Here is a 20,765-nt window from a genome sequence, read left to right on the forward strand (position 1 = left end):
CAGAAATGGCCTTAACTGACAGCACATATTCCAGCAGAAAGAATTACGAAAACAGATGATGTATATTTGATGGTCCCAATTTCCTGTGGGCCAGGGGAATGTACATTCCTACCAGAATTAGTTTATGCTGCCCACCCCATCATCCATCTGGGAAGGAATGGGTTTCCATCTCAGAAGGAATGAGATGTGATCTCAAAGAATACTAGAGGACCACACAAACCATGCAGAATCAGCCTTGAGGCTGTTTAGGTAAAGTACCATTGCCATCTGTCAGGCCCCTGTACAACATACACTCCCTCCTGGGCCCATGCTGCAGTGGCACAAGGGTTCCACCAGATTTCCATGACCACAATAACAAAGATTGGATCCAAGGGAGGATTGAATAGGGAGCCTTATGATGAAGTACTCAAGGAACAATCTTGGACAACTGTAAGGCAGACCTCAAGTACCACATGGCTTCCACAACAAAGCATCATAACAAGATGAGCTCGAAGAACTCAGGGAAAAAGATGTTCCATCCAGCTCACAAAGTCCTCTCCTACTGCATCCCCTACTGCATCCCATGGGAAAATAATTGGAGAGGGATCTCTGAATGCTTTAAAAGCTCTGAATTAAGGAATACGCCAAGGATTGCTCAACTGGAGAGTTAAAAAGGCCGGGAGATTCTTGTGAGGATGAGAACCCTGCAGAAGGACTATAGTCAGCATTGATCAAGAACTGAATCCTTATAGGTGAAATCCCATACCAGATACTGTAGCTCCCACCAAGTTTCAGAGATCTAATTTGAGCAGTTTTGTGGCAGACACAGAGAGAGAGATGAGGTCCTCGATTATGACCTAAATGACCTAATACTGATCAGTGGTGGCTGAGGTACTGGTGGAGCTGGGAACAGGTTGGAGATAGGGAGGGTGTGACAGACATTTGCTCAGTAATCTTTGAAGTGTGTGCGCATGTGTGTGTGTGTTGGGGGGGACAATCCTGATGCAATGCTAGCACCTACGACAGCATATTGGTCAGGGATACACATCTGGCTCTGCCCAGTCACATCTATGTGTTAGCCTTCAAAGGGAATGTGTGGGAATGGGCATGACCACAAAGAAAGCAAACATGGTTGCTGGGGAGAGGAACCCATGTCCATAGAAAAACCTAATGGCTACCTGGATGATGGACTCTCACAAAAGGTTCTTGACCTATGGAGGGATCAAATGAGTCAACTGACTGTGGAAGGGTTGATGAATGGGAATTCATGTCGACTCACTGAAGGTAATTTTGACGAGCAGAGAAAAAAATAAAACCATTCACTGAAACCACCAATTTTTTTTTAAACACCCCCTGGGCTTATATATACAAATTTGGAGGTCACACAACAGCCGAGAAAGAAGCAAACTCCACTGTCAATGACTGTAACATCGGCAAGCATTTGCTCTTTTTCATTTCACTGAAATTACACTTGATCATACAACATGCTCCTGATGAATGGCAGGCAGTGGGGAAAAACACACACATTTTTATATATACATATGTATACAAACACACACACAGACATATATACATACATATACACACACACACACACACACACATCTAGCCTTTTAGGTCAAACAGTCATAATATCAAAGTTGTAAACAGAGACACGCTTCTGTGCATGCTATGAGGATCAACTTTAGTGTAGGGAAATTAAAATTTAAAAACCTTGTATTAGCACCCCCCCCTAATTATATAGACTAACTCCATGATCGCCCATTTCCTGGGGTAAGGGCAAATTTCCCTACCCCAGGGACTATCTATCTGAAACACCCACTGACCAAAGCACGCCAACAAAACAGATGTCAACATCACAGCATTTTAGTCAAAATAACGTCTCCCATATCTATGTATACATTTAAGCATACCTAGCTACCTATATATATATAGAGAGAAGAGAAAGAAATACATATACATATTAACAAATATGTATTTATGTATGGGAACCATAAATTGAATTGATCATCATTTGGTCAACATTTATTTAGGTGACACAAAAAAGCTAGTCAGCCCCCCCCTAAACCAAATGGTGTGTGTGTGTGTTTGTGTGGGCTTACTATCAAAATTTCGAATACCGTTATGGGAAATTTGATTGTCGGAAGTCAGTTTACCAAAGTTTCATAATGGTGAGTGCATTCGCTGTTGTGAGATTGACATATTGACTGGAGAACGCACTACGGTGGGGATGGGGAACTTAGCACTATTCCTCACTGTATCTTGGAGTTGTAATATATAAGTAGCAGAGGGTGTGGGGGGGGGGTGCAGGGAGGCATGCCCCCTTTGCAAAACATGTGTTGAACATCACTGGATCTTAAGGTAAGTTTGAAATTTTTTTTTTGTTTAGCTATTTTGATTGGTCACTATTGCTAATTTCGATAATGTTTTTAGAGTAAGTAATTACTCACAAAAAAGTTTTTGAAATGTTGATAGTAAACCATATACACCTACATAAATATACATTAGGATTAATTTTTTTACACACAAGTCGCATACTCAAATTATGAATACTTGATCAGATTAGTTGGGCTTTGGGGAATATGAAGCCTTAATTCAAACTACTGCCTTGTCTACAGTAAGATAACTTCAAGGACCATTCCTATGATCAAACTGGACATACTCATGGTCAAAGCACTCAGGCAGAAGAAAACTGGCATGAACATGCTGTGATGCACCACCCCGAATGGCGGGGAGCCATGGGTGTACCTCTCCCATGCCTCAAGTCCTTAACAGAAACAAAATACTAGAAAAGGATCAAGCTTCCACTAGCCAGCACCATGGTATAGAGTGGTCAATTAGCAGCTTGAGTGTTTGGTGCTGACAGGATGGGAGTTGCAGCAGATCAGGACATATACAGCCATGATTCCTTGAAGGATGGGTAGTGTTGCAGTGGAAATCTCTCGGAGGGATTTACCTGATGGCAACGCTTCTGATCAGAAAGTGTACTATAGTGTGTGCTCCCAAGCTAAGGGCACTGTGAATCCCAGAGGTAACGTGAGTAGCTCCTCCCCTCAACACAGGGGTGTGGTGAAGGACTTGCACAAAAAAGCCCTCACTGTCATTATGCACGTGTCAGCACACATTTTCAAATGTCTGCCTGAATGATACACCACCCAATATGGCTCTTGCCCTAATATGGGTAGCACCCACTCCAAGCAAGTAGAGGGGGGAATATCAACTATAAACTAAGTTCCTACCAATCAAAAATTACACCAGCTTCAGAAAAGTCCAGAAAGCTGCATTAAATACCACAACACAGATTTACCTCTAGAAGGACTAAACCCAGCCAGTCCTCTCAGTAAAGTCTCAAACACAAGCGAGGCCTTTACATTATTGAAACAGGAGACAAGACAAACTGTCGCAAAAAAAACAAAGCCACACAAGGATGCTGGATGGCCTCACTCCTCAAATGTAATAATGTAAAATGAATCACAGCCCAAGTAGCAAAAGAAAAATTTATTGAATCCAAAGCCAAAAGTGATAAGCGCTTTCATCCAGTATCCACAGAACTTCATCAGATAATTAAAAACTACAAAGTGTACTTTTTTAAAGGCAAATTAAAAAATGTCACAAAAAACACACTGAAAATGACACCCCCCCTTAAAGACACGAGATAAAATGTAAAGTGTACATAACATGAAGTGGACCTATATGAAGGTAGAGAAATGGATATACACATAAAAATACTGTATGTATAAAATATATATATGTATAAATACATAACTATATATGAATAACCGAATAATAAATGATCTCTCTAATGCTTTTAGTTTTAATAGGGAGCTTATGAAGATGTTTTCATTCAGCCCTGGCCAATTGCCTGCATCTAAGTGCAACTGCCAGTAAAGTTCCCTTTTCCCTAATAAAATTGACCAAGCTTCACCTCTAATTTCAGTTTGAATGCTATCAATGACAAAAAATGGAAAACATGCCCGTCATTTTCAAGTATATGTTTACTTAAGGCATTTGTTTCCTTTTTTGTTCTAATATCATATAAGTGCTCATAAACACGATTTTTAAATTTTCTGTAAGTTTTCCCAATATAATAACAACAGCAATGATTACACATGGCACAGTATATAACTCTCTTGGAATTGCAATTGTATCTTTGATGGATTCTAATATTAATATTGTTAATATTGAACATATCCCCTTCCTTAATAAATTTACAGAAGTGACATATCCCACATTTACTCATATAACCAGCCTTATGTTTTTGTGGAAAATGTTTACTTTCGAAAACACTCTTCAGGTTTCTTCCCTTCTTGTACACTATTGTAGGACTCGTATCTATATGTTGTCTTATGCTCCTATCTTGCCTTAAAATGGACCAATTCTTATCTAATATGCTCTTTAATTCAAAACTATCAGATGTAAACACCATAATGAAAGATGTCCTATAATCCTTTGTCTCCACATTATCATGATGGAAGTATTATGTGTCTCGGTTTCTGATAAAAGGGGTAAATAAAAACTCCTTTCCCTTTTATTAACTACCTCAAGTAAGATGTCTGTGACAAATGTAATAGGGTAGCCTCTTTTTAAAAACATTTGCTTGAGGCAGTCGCATTCATTTAAAAATTCATCCATACTCGAAACCATCCGTGCAGCATGGACAAATTGCCCTTCACGATGGCTTTCTTTTGCTTCAGTGGATGGGTGCTTGAATAATGGTGCAAAGAATTGGAGTACGTCTCCTTTCTAAAAATCTTATATGCAAATTTGTTATTCTGATGGTCCTTAGTTAAAAGAATATCGAGAAATGAAATCTGATGTGAATCATAATTATGGGGGAACCTTAAGAATTGCATTGTGGAATCGATGAATAACATGAATTCCCTAATCAATTCGCAAGGCCTATCCCATAAAATGAATGTGTCATCTAGACAGCGGGTATAGTACTTAATGTATAAAAAGTGGAGGGGAATAAAAATTTCTTCACCCATTGTGTAACTACTACATTAGTGTACAAACCACTGCAGGCTGAACCCATAGCCACTCCCTCTTGTAAAAAGATCTCATTGTTGAATAGAATGAAATTGTTCTTAAGCACTATTTCCATAAGTTGTGTGTATACTACAACATCAGTGTTCAACATTTTTATCATAAAGGAACTCGCTAAACCAGTCAAGACCAATGATGTGAGGAATAACAGAATACAGGTTTTTGATATCGATGGTTAAAAATATATATGTTTCTTTAAAGGGTATTTTATCTACTGATTCAGGAAACTCCATGAGTCTTTGCATATGCGAGCTTCACTATATACCAAGTATTTTCAGAAACTAAATGTTTAGCGAGGGGATGTATAATGGAATCTTTTGCGTCCACTATGGGGCGCATAGGTGGTTGTAATAAATTTTTGTGTAATTTGGGCAATCCAAACATTACTGACACCTTAGGGTGTAAAACCGTAAGATAGTTCAAAACTTCAATAGGTACGGACCCTTCAATAAATAGGTCCTGTATTTCATTCCTAATTTTTATGTATGCTCCATTTAGTTCACTTATTGAGGATCTCACATAGGATTCAATAAATTTTGCTTTTGCTACTTGGGCTGTGATTCATTTTACATGATTACGTTTGTGGAGTAGGCCCATCCAGCATCCTTGTGTGGCTTTATTATTCCCAAAAGGTGCTTTTTTCCTACCATTCTTTCAAATCAGCAAATCTAGTAATATTTACTGACTATAGCAAGAATCAACATATGAACTGTGCAAACAATGCTACATAATGAGTGGTGGAGAGTATAAATCCAACTAAAGAAACCACCACGGAGGTTTTTCAGCATTAGATTTACAATTAAAAGGTTTGGAGTCTCTTCTACACAAGGAAAAACAGGATGCATACTTACTGCAATTAGCTGGTTCATCTGAGCCATCAACACAGTCATTGTCTCTATCACATACCCACACTCGGGGGATACAGCGCTTGGTAGATGCACACTGGAACTGGCTTGGAGCACAAGTTACCTCAGCTGCAAAAGCATGAAGGAAAGAAGAAAATTATAACAAAAACACTAGCCCAATAATCATCTTAAAACACTTTATGAGTGGCTGCTTATTTTCTGCATTCTGCTTTTACTGGTGCTAAAGCATTTGTTAAAATAAAGACAACATATAAGCAAATGTGAGAAACAAGCAGAGCCCTCAAGTGAACTTGATAAGATGCCTTCGAGAATACTGCTGTTAATGTACTACTAAGTCATCAGAGATCTGCATCATTCACCAAGTTAAAATCTACGCAAAACACAACAGACAAATAATGAGTTAAAAAGTGCACTACTAAGGCAAAAAGACCTGGGATACTACACAGCAAATTTCACATGCTGTAAACTGCACAAACACATGCTCATTACAATCACACAACAGCACACGGCATGTGCATTTATGAAAAATGTTTAGCAAGTTGAGGAAGAAACGAGTCAGATGCCTTAGTGACCCAGACAGTATCATGACATGACAGCAACAGATCATCTCAAGGTAAAGCAGCTCTCTTCACATCACTTTCTTCTTAATTATTCAGTTTTTCAGTACCTCCAACACTTGCCAATGCAGATCGCTTTTTTCAGGCGCACATAGTAAAGCAGTGAACTACATATCACAACGATTTTGGCAGTTAACCTACTTAAGTCCAAACAGCCTCTTCTGTATTCAATAAGACAGCAGAAATAACCATAGGTTTCATGGGAGTCCCATGAATAGCTAGTTATTCATTACATCAGAGTGATGCCTCCAGGTGCAACTGCAGCTAACTCTTAACGACACCTCTAGGAGTCAAATATTGCTTGTTCATATTTGCATCATATGAAAACTCTCAGCTAGATGAATAAAATGCTGCTGACAGGATGTGTGTAACTTGAGTGGTTGCTGAGATATTGTGAGTTCTTTACAAAATATTACAAATGTAATAGTTACTGTGACTTATAAAATTAAGTTTAAGACCTAGAACACCTAAGGAATACTATCACTATAAAAATAGTTTGCGCTGAAGAGTTTGCCATTTACACTTCTTTTATAACTCCTACGGTTTCAGGCACATGACCACTTGTTTGAAATGTGAGGACATAATTTGATTCTGTCAAAAAGCTTAGGCTCCACCTCTGATATTAGAAGCCCCTCTGAGGAATTGTTTAATCAAAGGATGGGAGAACAGGGGCTGTTCTGTATCAAAATGAACTGAAATGGCTGAGGCGTGGATTTAAATAGAGGAGAAGGAGAGGCCACTATTAAAGTAGCTCTGCTAGGTAGTCCAGGATAAGAGGGATGGAAGGTTGTGAGGTACTGCCCAATCTGGACTGTCTTCAGGAGCAGAATAGTTTCCATTTTCCTGTGTAAGCTTTTCTGGTGCTGGGCCTTCTGGCCTCTGTGATAATTGCCATTAGAGTATTAGCCACGCTGATAGTTTGTGAGTCTGCAAGTCTGGTGGCAGCACCCCCCCCCCCACACCTGAGTTAGGAGGTCTGAGATCAGGGGAAGCTGCCTGGGAGGCTGTAAAGGTCAGGCTGTGCCAGTAAGGGGTACCAATGTTGTCTGGGTCAATCTGGAGCAATGAGGATGGACCTTGGTCTCTCCTCCCTTATTTTGAGCAGTACCTTGGGAATGAGAGGCAGAGGAGGGAATGCATACACAAACAGGGTGTTCCAGGGGAAGGTCAAGGCATCCACCTTCCACTCTAGGTGGCGATACTCCCTGGTACAGAATTTTTTTCAGCTGATGGTTGAGGTGCGAAGCAAGGAGATCCACCTCCGGAGTTCCACACACCTGAGAGATTTGCTAAAAGATTTTTCAGTGGAGTTGCCATTCATGGGGATGCAGTAAGTTTCTGCTTAAGTGGTCTGCCAGGGTGTTGTTGATCCCTGGTATGTACTGGGCTATCAGGTGTAGCCCCATGGAAGAGCCTGTCAGCCACAGGTTCATGGCTAGCCTACACAGAGGGTAAGATTGGGCCCTTCCCTGTTTGTTGATGTACCACATTGCTGTGGTGGTGTATGTTTTGATAAGGAGAACCCCTGACTTGAGATGGGGTTTGAAGGATGTCAGAGCCTTTTGTACTGCCATCATTTCCTTCTGGCTGATGTGGAAGGGAAGGTGCTGGGCATACCAAAGAGCTTGGGTGCACCTGCTTTCTAGTTGAGCGCCCCAAGCTATGTCTGAGGCATCAGTGGTAATGGTCTGCCCAGTTGGGAGGTGGGTGAAGGAAAGACCCTTGTTCTGGGCACAGGCCCCTGCCCACCAGAGAAACTCGGCCCTTATACAGGGGATCAGAGGGTGATCACGTCAGTCGTCCTGCTAGACAGGAATCCAGGGAAGTAAATATCGTGGGAAGAAATATCCAGGGAATTGTTATGGCTAGGTTTGTATAGGCCCCTAGGGCCGATAGCCTAGTACCAACCTATGAACCTATGAAAGAGGTCTCTAGGGGTTGAGAATGCTGACACCAACGGTTCTTTAGGTACCACTGAAGTTTTCTCATGTGAAGCCTGGCTAGAGGAATTAGAAGGATGCAAGATGCCATGTACACCAAGGCTTGCAGGAACTTCCTCACAGTGAGGTGACTTCTGGAAGACAGCTGTGTAAAATAGAGAGGCAGGAAGCTCTGCTTTTCTGGGGATAGGAAGCCCATTTGAAATGCTGTGCCCAGCAGTGCTCCCAAGAAAATGATCTTCCTGGAGGGTGTTTGCCTTGATTTCTTCTCATTGATGGTGCACCCTAAGGAAGTTAGGAGGGTTTTGACAAAGAGGAGGTCCTTGAGGAGCTTTTCTTTGCAATCTGCCTGGATGTGGCAGCTGTCCAGATAATGGTAAATTTGTACATTTTGCTGTCTGCAAAAGGCTTTGGCCGGGGCTAAGCATTTGGTGAATAACCCTGGGAGCAATAGATAAGCCAAAGGGTAGCACAGAGAATTGAAAGTGTTGTGAGCCTGCTCTGAAGCGAAGGAATTTCCTGCAGGATTCCCTTATGAGGATGTGGAGGTAGGCATCTTTTAGATCCAGGGTAACTAAACAGGCATTTTTTGTCAGCTTAGGCAGCAGCTGCTGCAGAGTTAGCATTATGAATTTGGGGACCACTAAGAAGGTGCTCAGAACGGATAGATCCAGAATGGGGCGCCAAGCGCCCTCTTTTCTGGGAACAAGGAATAGTCTGTAATAAAAGCCTTTGCCTGTTTGATCTGAGGGGATAGGTTCTACTGCCCCTTGGGATATGAGAGTTTGGACTTGTTTCAATGCCTCTGCCCACTGAATTGGAGGCAAGTCTGGATACCCTCTTGGAACTGGGAGTTCGTTGCAGGAGAATTTGTATCCCTGAAAAATGATTTTTAAGACCCACTGGTCCTTGGTTACAGAAAGCCAATTTTCTTTGCAGAGGGAGAGCCTTCCTCCTAGTTTTTGATGACTGGAAAGAGGGCAGAGGGGAAAAGAGGGAGTCACTGAGAGTTTTTCCCGTAGAGGGATGGCTTAAAACTCCCTGCCTTTGGAGCGGAAGTGCTCCACTGTTTCGCTCTCTGCTGTCGTTAGGATAGGAGTCTGGGTGGTCTGTCCCTGCGGGCCTTACCTTGCCCCTGTCTGATAGGTGCAGGAAAGGACCAGTGTTTTGAGGGAAAATTCCTGTTGAACCTAGGCGGATGTACCTGAAGGAAGTCTTTTACTGTTTGCATAGATTTTGCTTTGTCTTCCATCTTTTTAAGCACCTCTTCTGCTTTTACTCAAAACAAGTGGTCCTTATCCAAGGGTGCATCAAGTAATTTAGATAGGACATGATCAGGAAGAGGTTGTTCCTTCAACCATGCATATCTCCTAATGACAGAGACTTTCTATACTCTGGAACAAGCTTCCCATCTATGTCAAGCAAAGTTCCTCATTAGCACTCTTCAAGAAAAATCTTGATGAGTGGATGGGAAATAGGAAATACACCCTCACTTCTGTTGCTCTGCTCAACAGGAGCACAGGAAATTAATTTTCTTGGGTAGCATAAGCCAGGGAACCTTGTTGGCTAGGCTTACTTAGGCCCTTGGGCCGATAGCCTAGTACCTACCTATGAACCGATGAATGCCAGAGTCAGTACACTTAGCACAACTACAATATTTTAAAGAAAATGGAAGCACTTCATGTTGATACACAGTGAACAAACCCAGGAAATCAAAGGTCGGGTGTTTAGCTACAAGTCCAAAAAGAGAACGTGGAAAACAGTACACTAACATACATATGTAATGTGGCCATTGAAGATGGAGCTATTCCCTGGAACAGTAAGGGAAGTAATTATTTCATGGAAAGAAGCAAAAGAAAAGTTTGCACTAAAGGAGAATGACTTCATCTGGTTCCAGGGACTGTCAACTAAAGTAAAAGAAACTGAGAGAAAAAAAAAAGTAGAACAGAAACCAGAGTGAGTTAGATTACTCAGACTAGAACACGAGGCACAACATAAAAAATTAACAAGTAGGCTTTAAAAGCTGCTCCACAACAACTATCAAAATCAAGGGGAAAACTAAATAAAGGGCTGGGAAACAAGTAAATAATGGCAAGATGTAGATCAGGCAACCTTCAGATACACAACTAAGCCCAGAAAGTTTTGGACCTTTGCATGGAAGTGCTTGCACAAAAATTTTTATACATTGGATAGATAGAATAAACAACATGCTCCTGCAACCAATGCTGGAGACGTAGGCTAAAAGTAAAAGGTGTCTCTGTTCAACATTAACACAATTTAAAGAGGATTTAAATAGTATGTTTAAAAAGCTATTAGATGGCACTTTCACTTTAACTTAAAATAATTTCCTTTTAAGTTGAGAACCAGGAAAAGCTTAAGCAGAACAAAGGCTTTAACTGAACTGATAATGTTAACAGCTAAAAAAGCAATAACATGAAAATTGGCAGAGGGCTCACCTAGCTCAGAAAAGGCATACACAGTTATGAAAAATCTGAAATATATTTAATTAAACATTCATCATCATCATCCTAATCTTTAACATTTTTTTTTACATGGAACACACTGCCGCCGCCCTGCCACCCCCCAACCCCACCCCTAATCTGTTGAGTAAATAGTTGCTTTAGACCTACATGATAAATGTAGAAGGGTAAAGCAAACACACAGCAAATATAAGTTATATATTACATCTTCCACGACTGACATCATAACTTGTTGAGGCCAAATGTTAAATGAGACTTAAGGCTTGGACTTGAAAAGTTAGGTGGTAAAAACTGCCCAGCCACTAGGGAAGAACAACAAAAGTGCATGGGTACTGAACAAAGGCTAGCATATCTCTGTTTATAAAAGGTGTCTGTTTTCAAAGAAAAAAAATCCTATTGAGTTTTTATCTTGACAACAGAAAAAAAAAGCTATCACACAAAGGTGGAAGAGATGACCAGAACCTATGTACCATGACACAGTAGATATAAAGGGTGAGGTAGCAAATACTGTAGTAGAAATATGGTGGCAACTGTTAACTAAATGGTTACGCTACTTACAAAGACAAGAAAATAACTTAATTATTTTTTCTATGCAAGTCTTAAAGGTCTTCAAACAACATCAAGCAGGTGTAATGCTGAGAAGGAACTAGAGAGGTATGCTTATCAATGACATCTGAAGTGTAAGCCTACCTCCGTGGTGCAGAGGGATGGAGCCCGTACTGTGACCCAGGCATCCGGAGTTCAATCAGTAGCCCTAGCACTGAAGGATGCTGATAGAGAAGGGGAGAAGTGAAAGGGTGTGGCCCCACTTATCTCTCCCAGGGGTGGGGAGGGCCCAGTGCAATTTGGGGCACACATGGAATCAGTGCAACTCCCCTAGTGGGGACCAGGAAAACCTGCACTTGTCCTTCCTGAGAATGTCACATGCGAAGTGATGGGAAGGCCTCCACAGTCAACCCAATGTACATCCCTCTTTGAAGCTTTGTCGAGTGCATGCACGGGACAGGGTGCTTGCAGAAAAAAGACAAAGCCCCTCTCTTGGCTACACAAATGGGGGCCTTCCCTGGCCAACTGTCACTCAGCAGATATGGAATGAAAAGGTCTATTAGTCAGGACAGGGGGGACTAAACTGCTATATGGAGGGGCAAAAAAAGGAAAAAAGTGTTAAGTATTAATCTATGAAGTAAAATATCATGTTGTGGATTAAGATTTAAAAGTGTCATCTGAATTGTAACTTAAGCAACAAAACAGGTTTTGCTATTATTTATGCAACATAACTAACTATACATGATATGAAATGGAGAATTTGTGAACAATGAAATGTTTTAAGAAGAAAAATGGCTTGGATCTTTGCCAAAAAGGGTCCACAGACCAGTCAATATGCTCACCGAACAGAAGTTAAATTAATATGCAAAAAGTGAACCAAAAAAAACCCAATAGATCTCATGAACCTCAGGCTATCTGCAAATAAGAGATCATCTGAAAGTGACAGGAAGAGTAAGGTGAAATGGATTTAATTCATTACAGTGCTTTAAAACTACTGATTAGGACAAACAAATAAGCATAAAGACAAAAACACGAACAGATACAGTCAATGAGACAAGGAAATGATTAAAATGATAGATAAAATAAAAATGGTCTTAACAATCATGTGCAGTTGGATATTTACCAGCATAATGTCCAGACCAGTTGCTGCCCTCAAATATAGTGGTTCTGCTACTAGAGACAGCAGATGATGACATTTCCTTTTGTTAAAACACATAAATTTAACTTTAAAAACAGCACTGTTTCCTCAATGTGGACTCGCATGATGTTTAGAATACTGATGATGTGAGGTCAGGGTGCAGGCATCTGGCAGTGAACCAGAAGCATTATGTAAAGAAAGAAGAGCAAAATCAGGAATGGTCACTCATGTAGGTTATATACAAAGCTGTGCTGCTACATTTACTAAATATTACAGCTTTTCCTAACAAGCAGCTGGATTGTTTTCTTCAGTGTCTAGGACTACCTTGAGAAAAGACATTCCATGGGAAGGCTTGAGACTCTAATTGAAGTCCAGTTACAAAGATGCTCGGATTAGACAGGCAGGAGGCAGTGCATTCCAAGATTATTTCTAGTTCCTCCTAGGTGATGGCTTGAATCAGGTAGTCAAGCCAGGTATAAGTAAATATTAATGCTCTACAGCTAAAGGTGCACAAAACCCAGCATCTTCTAAATACCCTAGCAACAACAAAGTCCACGAGGAAAATGAGGTAAACAAAATACTGAATACATGTAAGGAACCTGCAGAATCTTTTGTACTCCTTGTAGATGTCAATAAAAAGGTAATAATTCTTCATATTTAAGTTGATGATGACAGCCTCTGCTAACAGCAAGAAAAATTAAGTCTCCTGGGTCAACATTCAGAACTTCTTTATGACTAGGAATTACTTTAGCTTGGAGAAGTTCAGCACAGCTCTCCAAGGTCCATTTTCCTAAGCATAAGAGCATAAGGAACAGTGTCAAACAGACCCTTGTCCATCTGTTGTTGGGCACACTGTTGCCTGCAGGCTCTAGCTTCTACTGCAGATCTCTTTCTATTGGAAGTGAGGAAAGGAGATCATCCAATATGAAACCCATCAATGACATATGTTTGAAAAACAACATTCACATGGAAGCTGGAAAGGCTCTGAACTCCATCCTGCATTCTCAAGGGTCTATATTAGATGAGCGACAATTCCGATGTTCGAATCATAGATGGTTGACATCATATGATTGAACGTCGGAAAGGTTGAAGGTGAAAGTTAACGGCTTTTCACATGCAGAATGGGAAATTTTCCCTTTCTGCACTGAAGTGCGTTCTCGGAGTTGGCATATTTAAGTAGGGGGGGTGCAGAGGGGCTTGCTCAGAGCGGTAAGGGAAGTTTTTTTTTTTTTTTATTATATAGTCGATGTTTCGAACTTTGCTCATATGAGTTCGCTCATGTGAGGTTCGAAGTTTTGAAACTTCGACTATATAATATAGACCCTATCTCAATGCAACTACTTCCCTCACTCACAAAGGTCCGTGGGTCCCTTTATCACACAGGTCTCCTAAAAGGACAAAAAATCCTCTTTAAAAATGATGGACTAGGGAGATAGTTGGCAAGGAAAAAGGGGAAGGATTACTAAGCCAAAACTAGGAAATATTCTCTTTGCTGGGATATGGGCATCCCCCTACCTCTGCCCGGCTATTTCAGACACTACCTTCTTTCCTAATGGCCTTTTGCAAAGGTTTATCCTTGCCTGAAGTGCTCTGGCCAAGACAGTTCCTTAAAGGATCAGTATTAAAAAAAAAAAAAAACAGTCCACTGTATGCAAGAATATGAAACCAGAATAAAGCTCAACAATTTGTTCATTTTTTTCTTAATGTTTTAAAATCTTCTTGAGATGCATGCCAGACATAGTTCTCAACCTCTTACCAAAAACAAAAAAAAAAAAGTCTGTACAAAGCTAAAAATAATGTCATTGATTTCTGTGTAAGGAAGTATTTAAAAACAGGCGGTTCTTTAACATCTTCTGGTAAAGGCTGAACTCTCAGACTGGTGCTATTTTTAAAAGGCATAACCAAGTCAACAGCCCTAGCCCAAGTGTTAACCAAGTCATAGTAACATTAAACTGTATGTTTAATTACTTCATTTTAGATTCCTTGGCGGCACCTAGAAAAATCCAATTGGGTCCTTATAGAGGTACCCAAATTTTCACTCTGCCATGTAAAATTCTGTAATTTTTTTCAGGACTGGTGGCTGAGAATAAAGTCCAAAGGAACCATTTCAAACATCATCCTTAAATGTCTGGAAAGATGGGGAATGACTACTGGTTTAGATTCTTCAGTCCCTAACAATTCCAAATGTCCTTTCAAGTAATTCTTTTGCCCACTCCTTCAACCTCCAAGATTTAAAAAAAGAAAAATTCTCTCATGTTTAATTTTTCAATAAATGAGGAATCTTCAGGAGAACAGCCAATAAAGAGATACTTCTTCAATATCACACCTGAGAAGAATGTAAAGGTGGCTGGAATATGCACGGTCTTGATCCTTCTTTTCATCAGTGTATGAGATGGATAACCATTTTGCAGAGTACACCCTTTTCTTTTTAGTCAAAGGAGGAACAGTGTCAGAGCTAGAAGGACCCAACAGTGGTGGAAAGGGATGCACTCCTCCTCAAATACCTATAAACAAAATGGTACTTGAGGTAGAGACAGATGACCCTCAAATGAATGTCTGCACTTGAGGTTTGACTGGTCAGGAATTTTTTTTTTTTTACTAACTACTGAGATAATGGTATTCCGGCCTGGAAAGACAGGCTCATGAAAGTGATAATTCTTTAGTGGAATCTGTGCCCAACAGGCACACCCATTGGCGATCTTTACTGGAAATGTCATCAGACTTGGAAATACCTCCCACAATTTTAGACTAAAAAAGGCCAGTCATTAGAAATAAGATGATGCAACACAGTAAACTGGCAAACAGATAAAACAGACAATGGAAAAAAGCTCTACAATTGATGCAACTCTTTTGTGATTGATATTTTTAACTGTGACCAATGACTGCAATTTGCAACTGTCAAAATTTGCAAAGGACCAAACCCCTCTGCACACCCCACAACTCTGATACATACACACACACACAAATAAAACTGTAAACTTGCACGGAAAGAGCAAAGAGAGCAATGAACAGATATTAAAATAAAACAGCGCTCAAACCAAAAAAGTCCTTCACTTTATTTAAATATACATTAAATGATAAAAAGTGGTTTCTCGTAATACAGGATTTCACCAACAGGCTTTCTTAATGCGCGTGCGCTGTGTGTGTGTGTGTGTGTGTGTGTGTGTGTGTGTGTGTGTGTGTGCATTTGTATACAGATGTATGTGCATATATACTAACTACAAGACTGCTGTATCTTGGGAAAGAAGAAACCTTAGATACAAAGTGATCTCCACTTTTAAATGCAAAATCCAAGAACTACACTTTAGAGATAACACACTGTCAATTACTTGTGCACTGTATATTAGCCCACCAAACAACTCAAAGTATGTAATTCTCTCTGGGTGTCATCTAGATAAACAGAATAATAATGGTTCTATTGTGGTCAAAAAAGGATGTGCTGCTAACGATCTTCTACACCATGATGTACCGACAACCTGACACTATGAACAGGAATGAGAACAGCTCAGTTACTGCATTGCCAGAACACAGAACAATTTTTTTATCCAACTTCAATTTGGTATTAGACACAAATATGCTAAATGTGATTACCATTACTAATTATGGCGATGTTTTCCTCACAAACATGCCCCCTAAATGGCAACCTCTTTTTGTCTGAATTATTTTTGGATCCACTGTGCATGCTGACCATCTGGCTAAGAGGTGCGCCCTTGCCCATTCATTCCCTGACAGTGACAGAGGACCATGACACAGATGATATCCTGGCAGCCATTACGGCACTTTTAATGCTGTCTTTTAACTTCCTTTCTGCATGCAATGGGTGCAGTATGAGGCCACTAATCACTTACACATGACACATCTCCACCGGCAGTCCTATCCTTCCATCTTGAGTGAATAGCTCCAGTTAGATCCATGATCTGTAACTGAGATTCATTAGCATATGACATGCACAACAGTGTGACCCTGAATCTCCTCCTGGGGGGGGGCAGCAGACAATATTTGTCTTTTACAGACTGGCTTTTTTGAACTACCACTCAGACTAGGGCTGGGTGGTTAGCAGTCTGGGTTCTACCTCTCTACATCCAGACACCAGGCTAAATGCCACGTACTGCTTCTACAGTTTCCTACCCAGCTCACTATCTTGATGCCATTAAAGGCTGCCTGCATGTCTGCGGACCATTTATAATGTTTATCGTACCCTACAACATATGGGCATTCAGTATCAGAAAGAACTGCTGGTGCCTCTCTTATTGCCTTATCCAAGGACGTAGCTTTCTTCTTCTCAGACTTATTCCTTACCTTTCAGGATGCACACCATCAGAACCTGCTGCAAGAGTGGTTTAAGGTGTCCCCATTGTGCCTGCTACCCAGCTGATTTATGTAGTTCCCAACACTCAGGAAGTATAAGAAGTCCCTACAGCATCACTTATTTCAGTTAACCTTTAATAACAGTGCATTCACTCTAACACTAGCACACACTTTAAGCTTAATGTTAGTAACCTATTAATTTACCTATTATATCTTGGTTTCTCAGCCACGCAGAGTACTAAACAACAAACCAGGAATTCACAGAAACCTCACCAAGACAGTGGTGGATACCAAGAAACTCAAAGTACCAAATGCCCCAAAACTTGCATAACATTTCTTTTACTAAAAGTACCACGAGCAATCCAAAGAGTTAAGCCCTTTCATTCCAGTAGGAACTTCTTCAGAACTCAATTACCAAAAACTTTTTTGCTGTTAAAATAGGTTAGTAAAAAACACACACCCAATCCTATTAACCAATAAAAAATCACTTAATGCTCAATTGCTTCAGCTTTAAACAAGAGCTGATGGACATTGCCTCATTTAATCCAGGGTACTGGTTTGCATTCAACTTAATTTGCCATTTTAATTCACAAAAGTTAAGATGTTTTGGAGCATTTGGTACTTTGAGTTTCCTGGTATCCAGAACTGTCTTGGTGAAGTTTTTGTGAATCCTCAGCCACATATTTTTACTTATTGTTTACGTTTTGCTGTTGTTCAGTTTTTAAGCAGATGAAAAACTTGAATTCAGTTCTTGCACATATGCAGACTACTAGTAGCAAAATGTTTTAAATGTATCCCGAGGGTGTTAAAGTGAACTGTGTTAAAACCAAATTCTAATGAATAATATTAAAAGAAAAAAAGCTATACTTCAGATATTACAAAACCAAATTCTAATGAATAATATTAAAAAAGGTATACTTCAGATATTACAAAGCCAAATTCTAATGAATAATAATAAAAGAAAAAAAAGGTATACTTCAGATATTACAGTGCAAAAATTTGAAAGGTGCTAAGCCAAGTAAAGTCTACTTACGGCAATCCTTCTCATCCTCGCCATCACCACAGTTATCTTGTCCATTACAACGGAAGATGCTAGTAATACAACGATTTGTAAATGAACACTTAAACTGGTTAGGCAGACACACATGGATATCTGTGTTGGAAATAATCAAAATTAGTAAATGAGGTCCTCTCAAAAACAAAAGAATCCCTACCCTCTAATGCACTTAGAAATGCAAGGTACTAGTATTCATCAGTTGATAAAACTCAGCAAGAAAGCATTAGGCAAGGGAGTGAACATCATTAACGGAAATGCACAGTGAAGGCCGAAAGGCTTGCACAGTATGCAAAGGTATTTTTCTGTCACTGTGAACACCAATGTATGGGGGGGGGGGGGGGGGGGGCATGCTTTCCAGTAAGCTGGCTGGGAAACAGACAGTTTGATGTGCTCTCTTCTTCTGTCATGGATGATGGGGTTATAACTTCTAAAACTACCACTAGTAGGATACATGTGCAACAGCGAAGATAAACATGGGAAAGACAGTGACGTGATGACAGATGCAGAGTTTAAACATGATATGCCAAGTCCACATCAACACACATCCATGCTTCTACTATGGACCATGTACAGTAAAAAAATACAAAAACACAAATGATAACAACTATATCCTCTTTTATCTCCTGTATGCAGTAGCTGATCTGGTGCTTTTGGCGGTGATCAAGTATGCCATAGTAGAGAAGGTATCCCATAGCATGGCAAGTCATGATCAGGGGGATTCCTGCCAGTAAACCGCTGAATGACAGGAAATAAAGATCAGGGAAATGCTGGGGGATATACAAAGCAATATCTGGAGAACAGTTAGGTACTGGCTAAAGTAAACTGGCATCAAAGGAGGGAAACAGTTGATTTAACACAACTTACCACAATTTGCTTCATCTGAGTTATCCTGGCAGTCATTGTCTCCATCACAGATGAAGGCAGGGTTTGTGCAGATTCCTGTGGAGCACTGGAACTGTCCAGGACGGCACTTGAACTCAGCTAAGAAGTAAAAATAACATTCAATTTAGGATTAGAAGTAAAACTTTGTTGTCATGCCATCTTAATGTTTCTTTTTGTTCCACATCTCTGCCCTGTAATATTTTCAGATTTCTTTCTACATTAGTTTAGTAATGGATTTACATCAATGCTTAATATGAAGATTTACCACATTCTGCCTAATCAACAGAAAAAGTACTAATATGCAATTATCCACCATAAATGCGGGTCTTCAAGTAGAGCTCCTGAACATGTCCATAATCAGTGGGATATTTTGCAAAATTTGCAAGAATGACTTAAGATAAACTAAAGCTTATTGGGCGGCCAGAAAAAAATGATGTTTAAGTTGTTGTCTTTGTTTTCCATCTACCTGACATGTAGAGAAGCTGAAACATTCAGTGATTTCATTGGGCTAAAAAGCAGCTAAACATCTGTTCACCACCAGAGTCCACAGCCTTCAGTGACATAGACCATATAAGGGCTGAAGCTTACAAGTTCTTGCTCATGTATGCTTACATGGTAACCCAGAGAAGAGATGAGGAAAATGCTGTGCTAAATGTAATAGCTAACTTCACCAGAAAATGTCTGCTTGGGGATTAAATTGGTCAAGGTAAGAAAAAAAATATTGTCAAAAGTAGAAAGTTGTCTCCTTTCCATACCCATAGTTTGAGATGACAAATGATTTACTGGATACAATAAACAAAGGCAAAGACAATTAGTGCACCAACTAGCAGTTCCAAAACCTTTTAGAACACATGTTATGAAACTTACACAAAGACGCACTTTACGAGGACACTCAGGAATGGTCAAAACCAAGTTTAGATTTTAACTACATTTTTCTGGCCTGCTGTAATGAAAAACACTAAGAACTTCTGTACAGCATACCCAGAAAGTCAAAAGATGACACCACTTCCTGGACTCAGAAGTTCACTGACACAAATGCCTTATGGCTGCTCCATTTGAATTGACAGCCACAGATCTTTTAGGTCTATCAGTGATGCATAAAAATGGTCACCGACACATTCTGGTGATGAACGACTATGCCACTAAATTCCCTGAAGTAGCACCCATGTGAAAAGCCAATGCTGGGACAATAGCCAAAGAGATATTGTTACTCTTCTCCAAGGTAAAGATCACCAAAGAAATACTCACAGAATGGGGACCCCATTTACTTCCACAGTAAGGCATCAGCTTTGCCAGTATTTTAAAGTTAAACAGTTAAGAACTTCAGGATACTACCTTCAAAACGGATGGGTTTAGTGAAGTGCCTTAATAAACCTCTGAAGTTTAAGTTAAGAAATGGAATCAGTTACTTCCCTGCTTCCTTCTTGATGCAACATAAGTGTCCCAAGCTTCAAAATTACTTACCCCATTTGAATTACTATATGGTGGACATTCCTAAAGTTTACTGGACATAGCAAAGGAGACTTGAGGAGGAGGAGAAAACTTTGTTTAAGAGTGTGATAGCACAATTTACAAACTTGGAGAACAAGCTAAAACCTGCTATGCCAATAGGTAAGGAACACATGCAAAGGTTACAAGAGATGCAACACAGAGTTCACAATAAGAATGTCAGACTTTGGGAGTTTAAGACAGGGGAGCAAATGTTAACATTAGTTCTCTGTGCTAAAAAATTCTAGCAAGATGACAAGGATTCTTTGACAAAAGTCGACTTCAAAACTAGACAAATGGAAAACAAGAGCAGACCTATCACATAAATGTGTTAAAAGTGTGCGGGGAAGCTGACACTTCTGTTATCAGTCTAGGAGCTCTCCATCTCAAAAGTCTGGTAGCATGGACTTCTTTCCCT

General features: G+C 40.0%; 1 protein-coding gene across 1 annotated transcript in view; it reads right to left on the minus strand.

Moving 5' to 3' along the window:
* Positions 1-20,765, minus strand: part of LRP1 (LDL receptor related protein 1) — a 2,772,300-nt gene that overhangs the window by 467,527 nt on the left and 2,284,008 nt on the right. Inside the window, exons 64-66 of the mRNA XM_044083629.1 lie at positions 18,842-18,958; positions 17,954-18,073; positions 5,877-5,999 (exon numbers count right to left, since the gene is read on the minus strand). Of these exons, the coding sequence (XP_043939564.1) occupies positions 5,877-5,999; positions 17,954-18,073; positions 18,842-18,958 (360 nt within the window). The remainder of the gene's footprint in view (positions 1-5,876; positions 6,000-17,953; positions 18,074-18,841; positions 18,959-20,765) is intronic.

Source organism: Protopterus annectens, chromosome 9.part0, assembly GCF_019279795.1.
Source record: "Protopterus annectens isolate FY-2018-M chromosome 9.part0, PAN1.0, whole genome shotgun sequence".
In the NCBI taxonomy this organism is placed as follows: Eukaryota; Metazoa; Chordata; order Ceratodontiformes; family Protopteridae; genus Protopterus; species Protopterus annectens.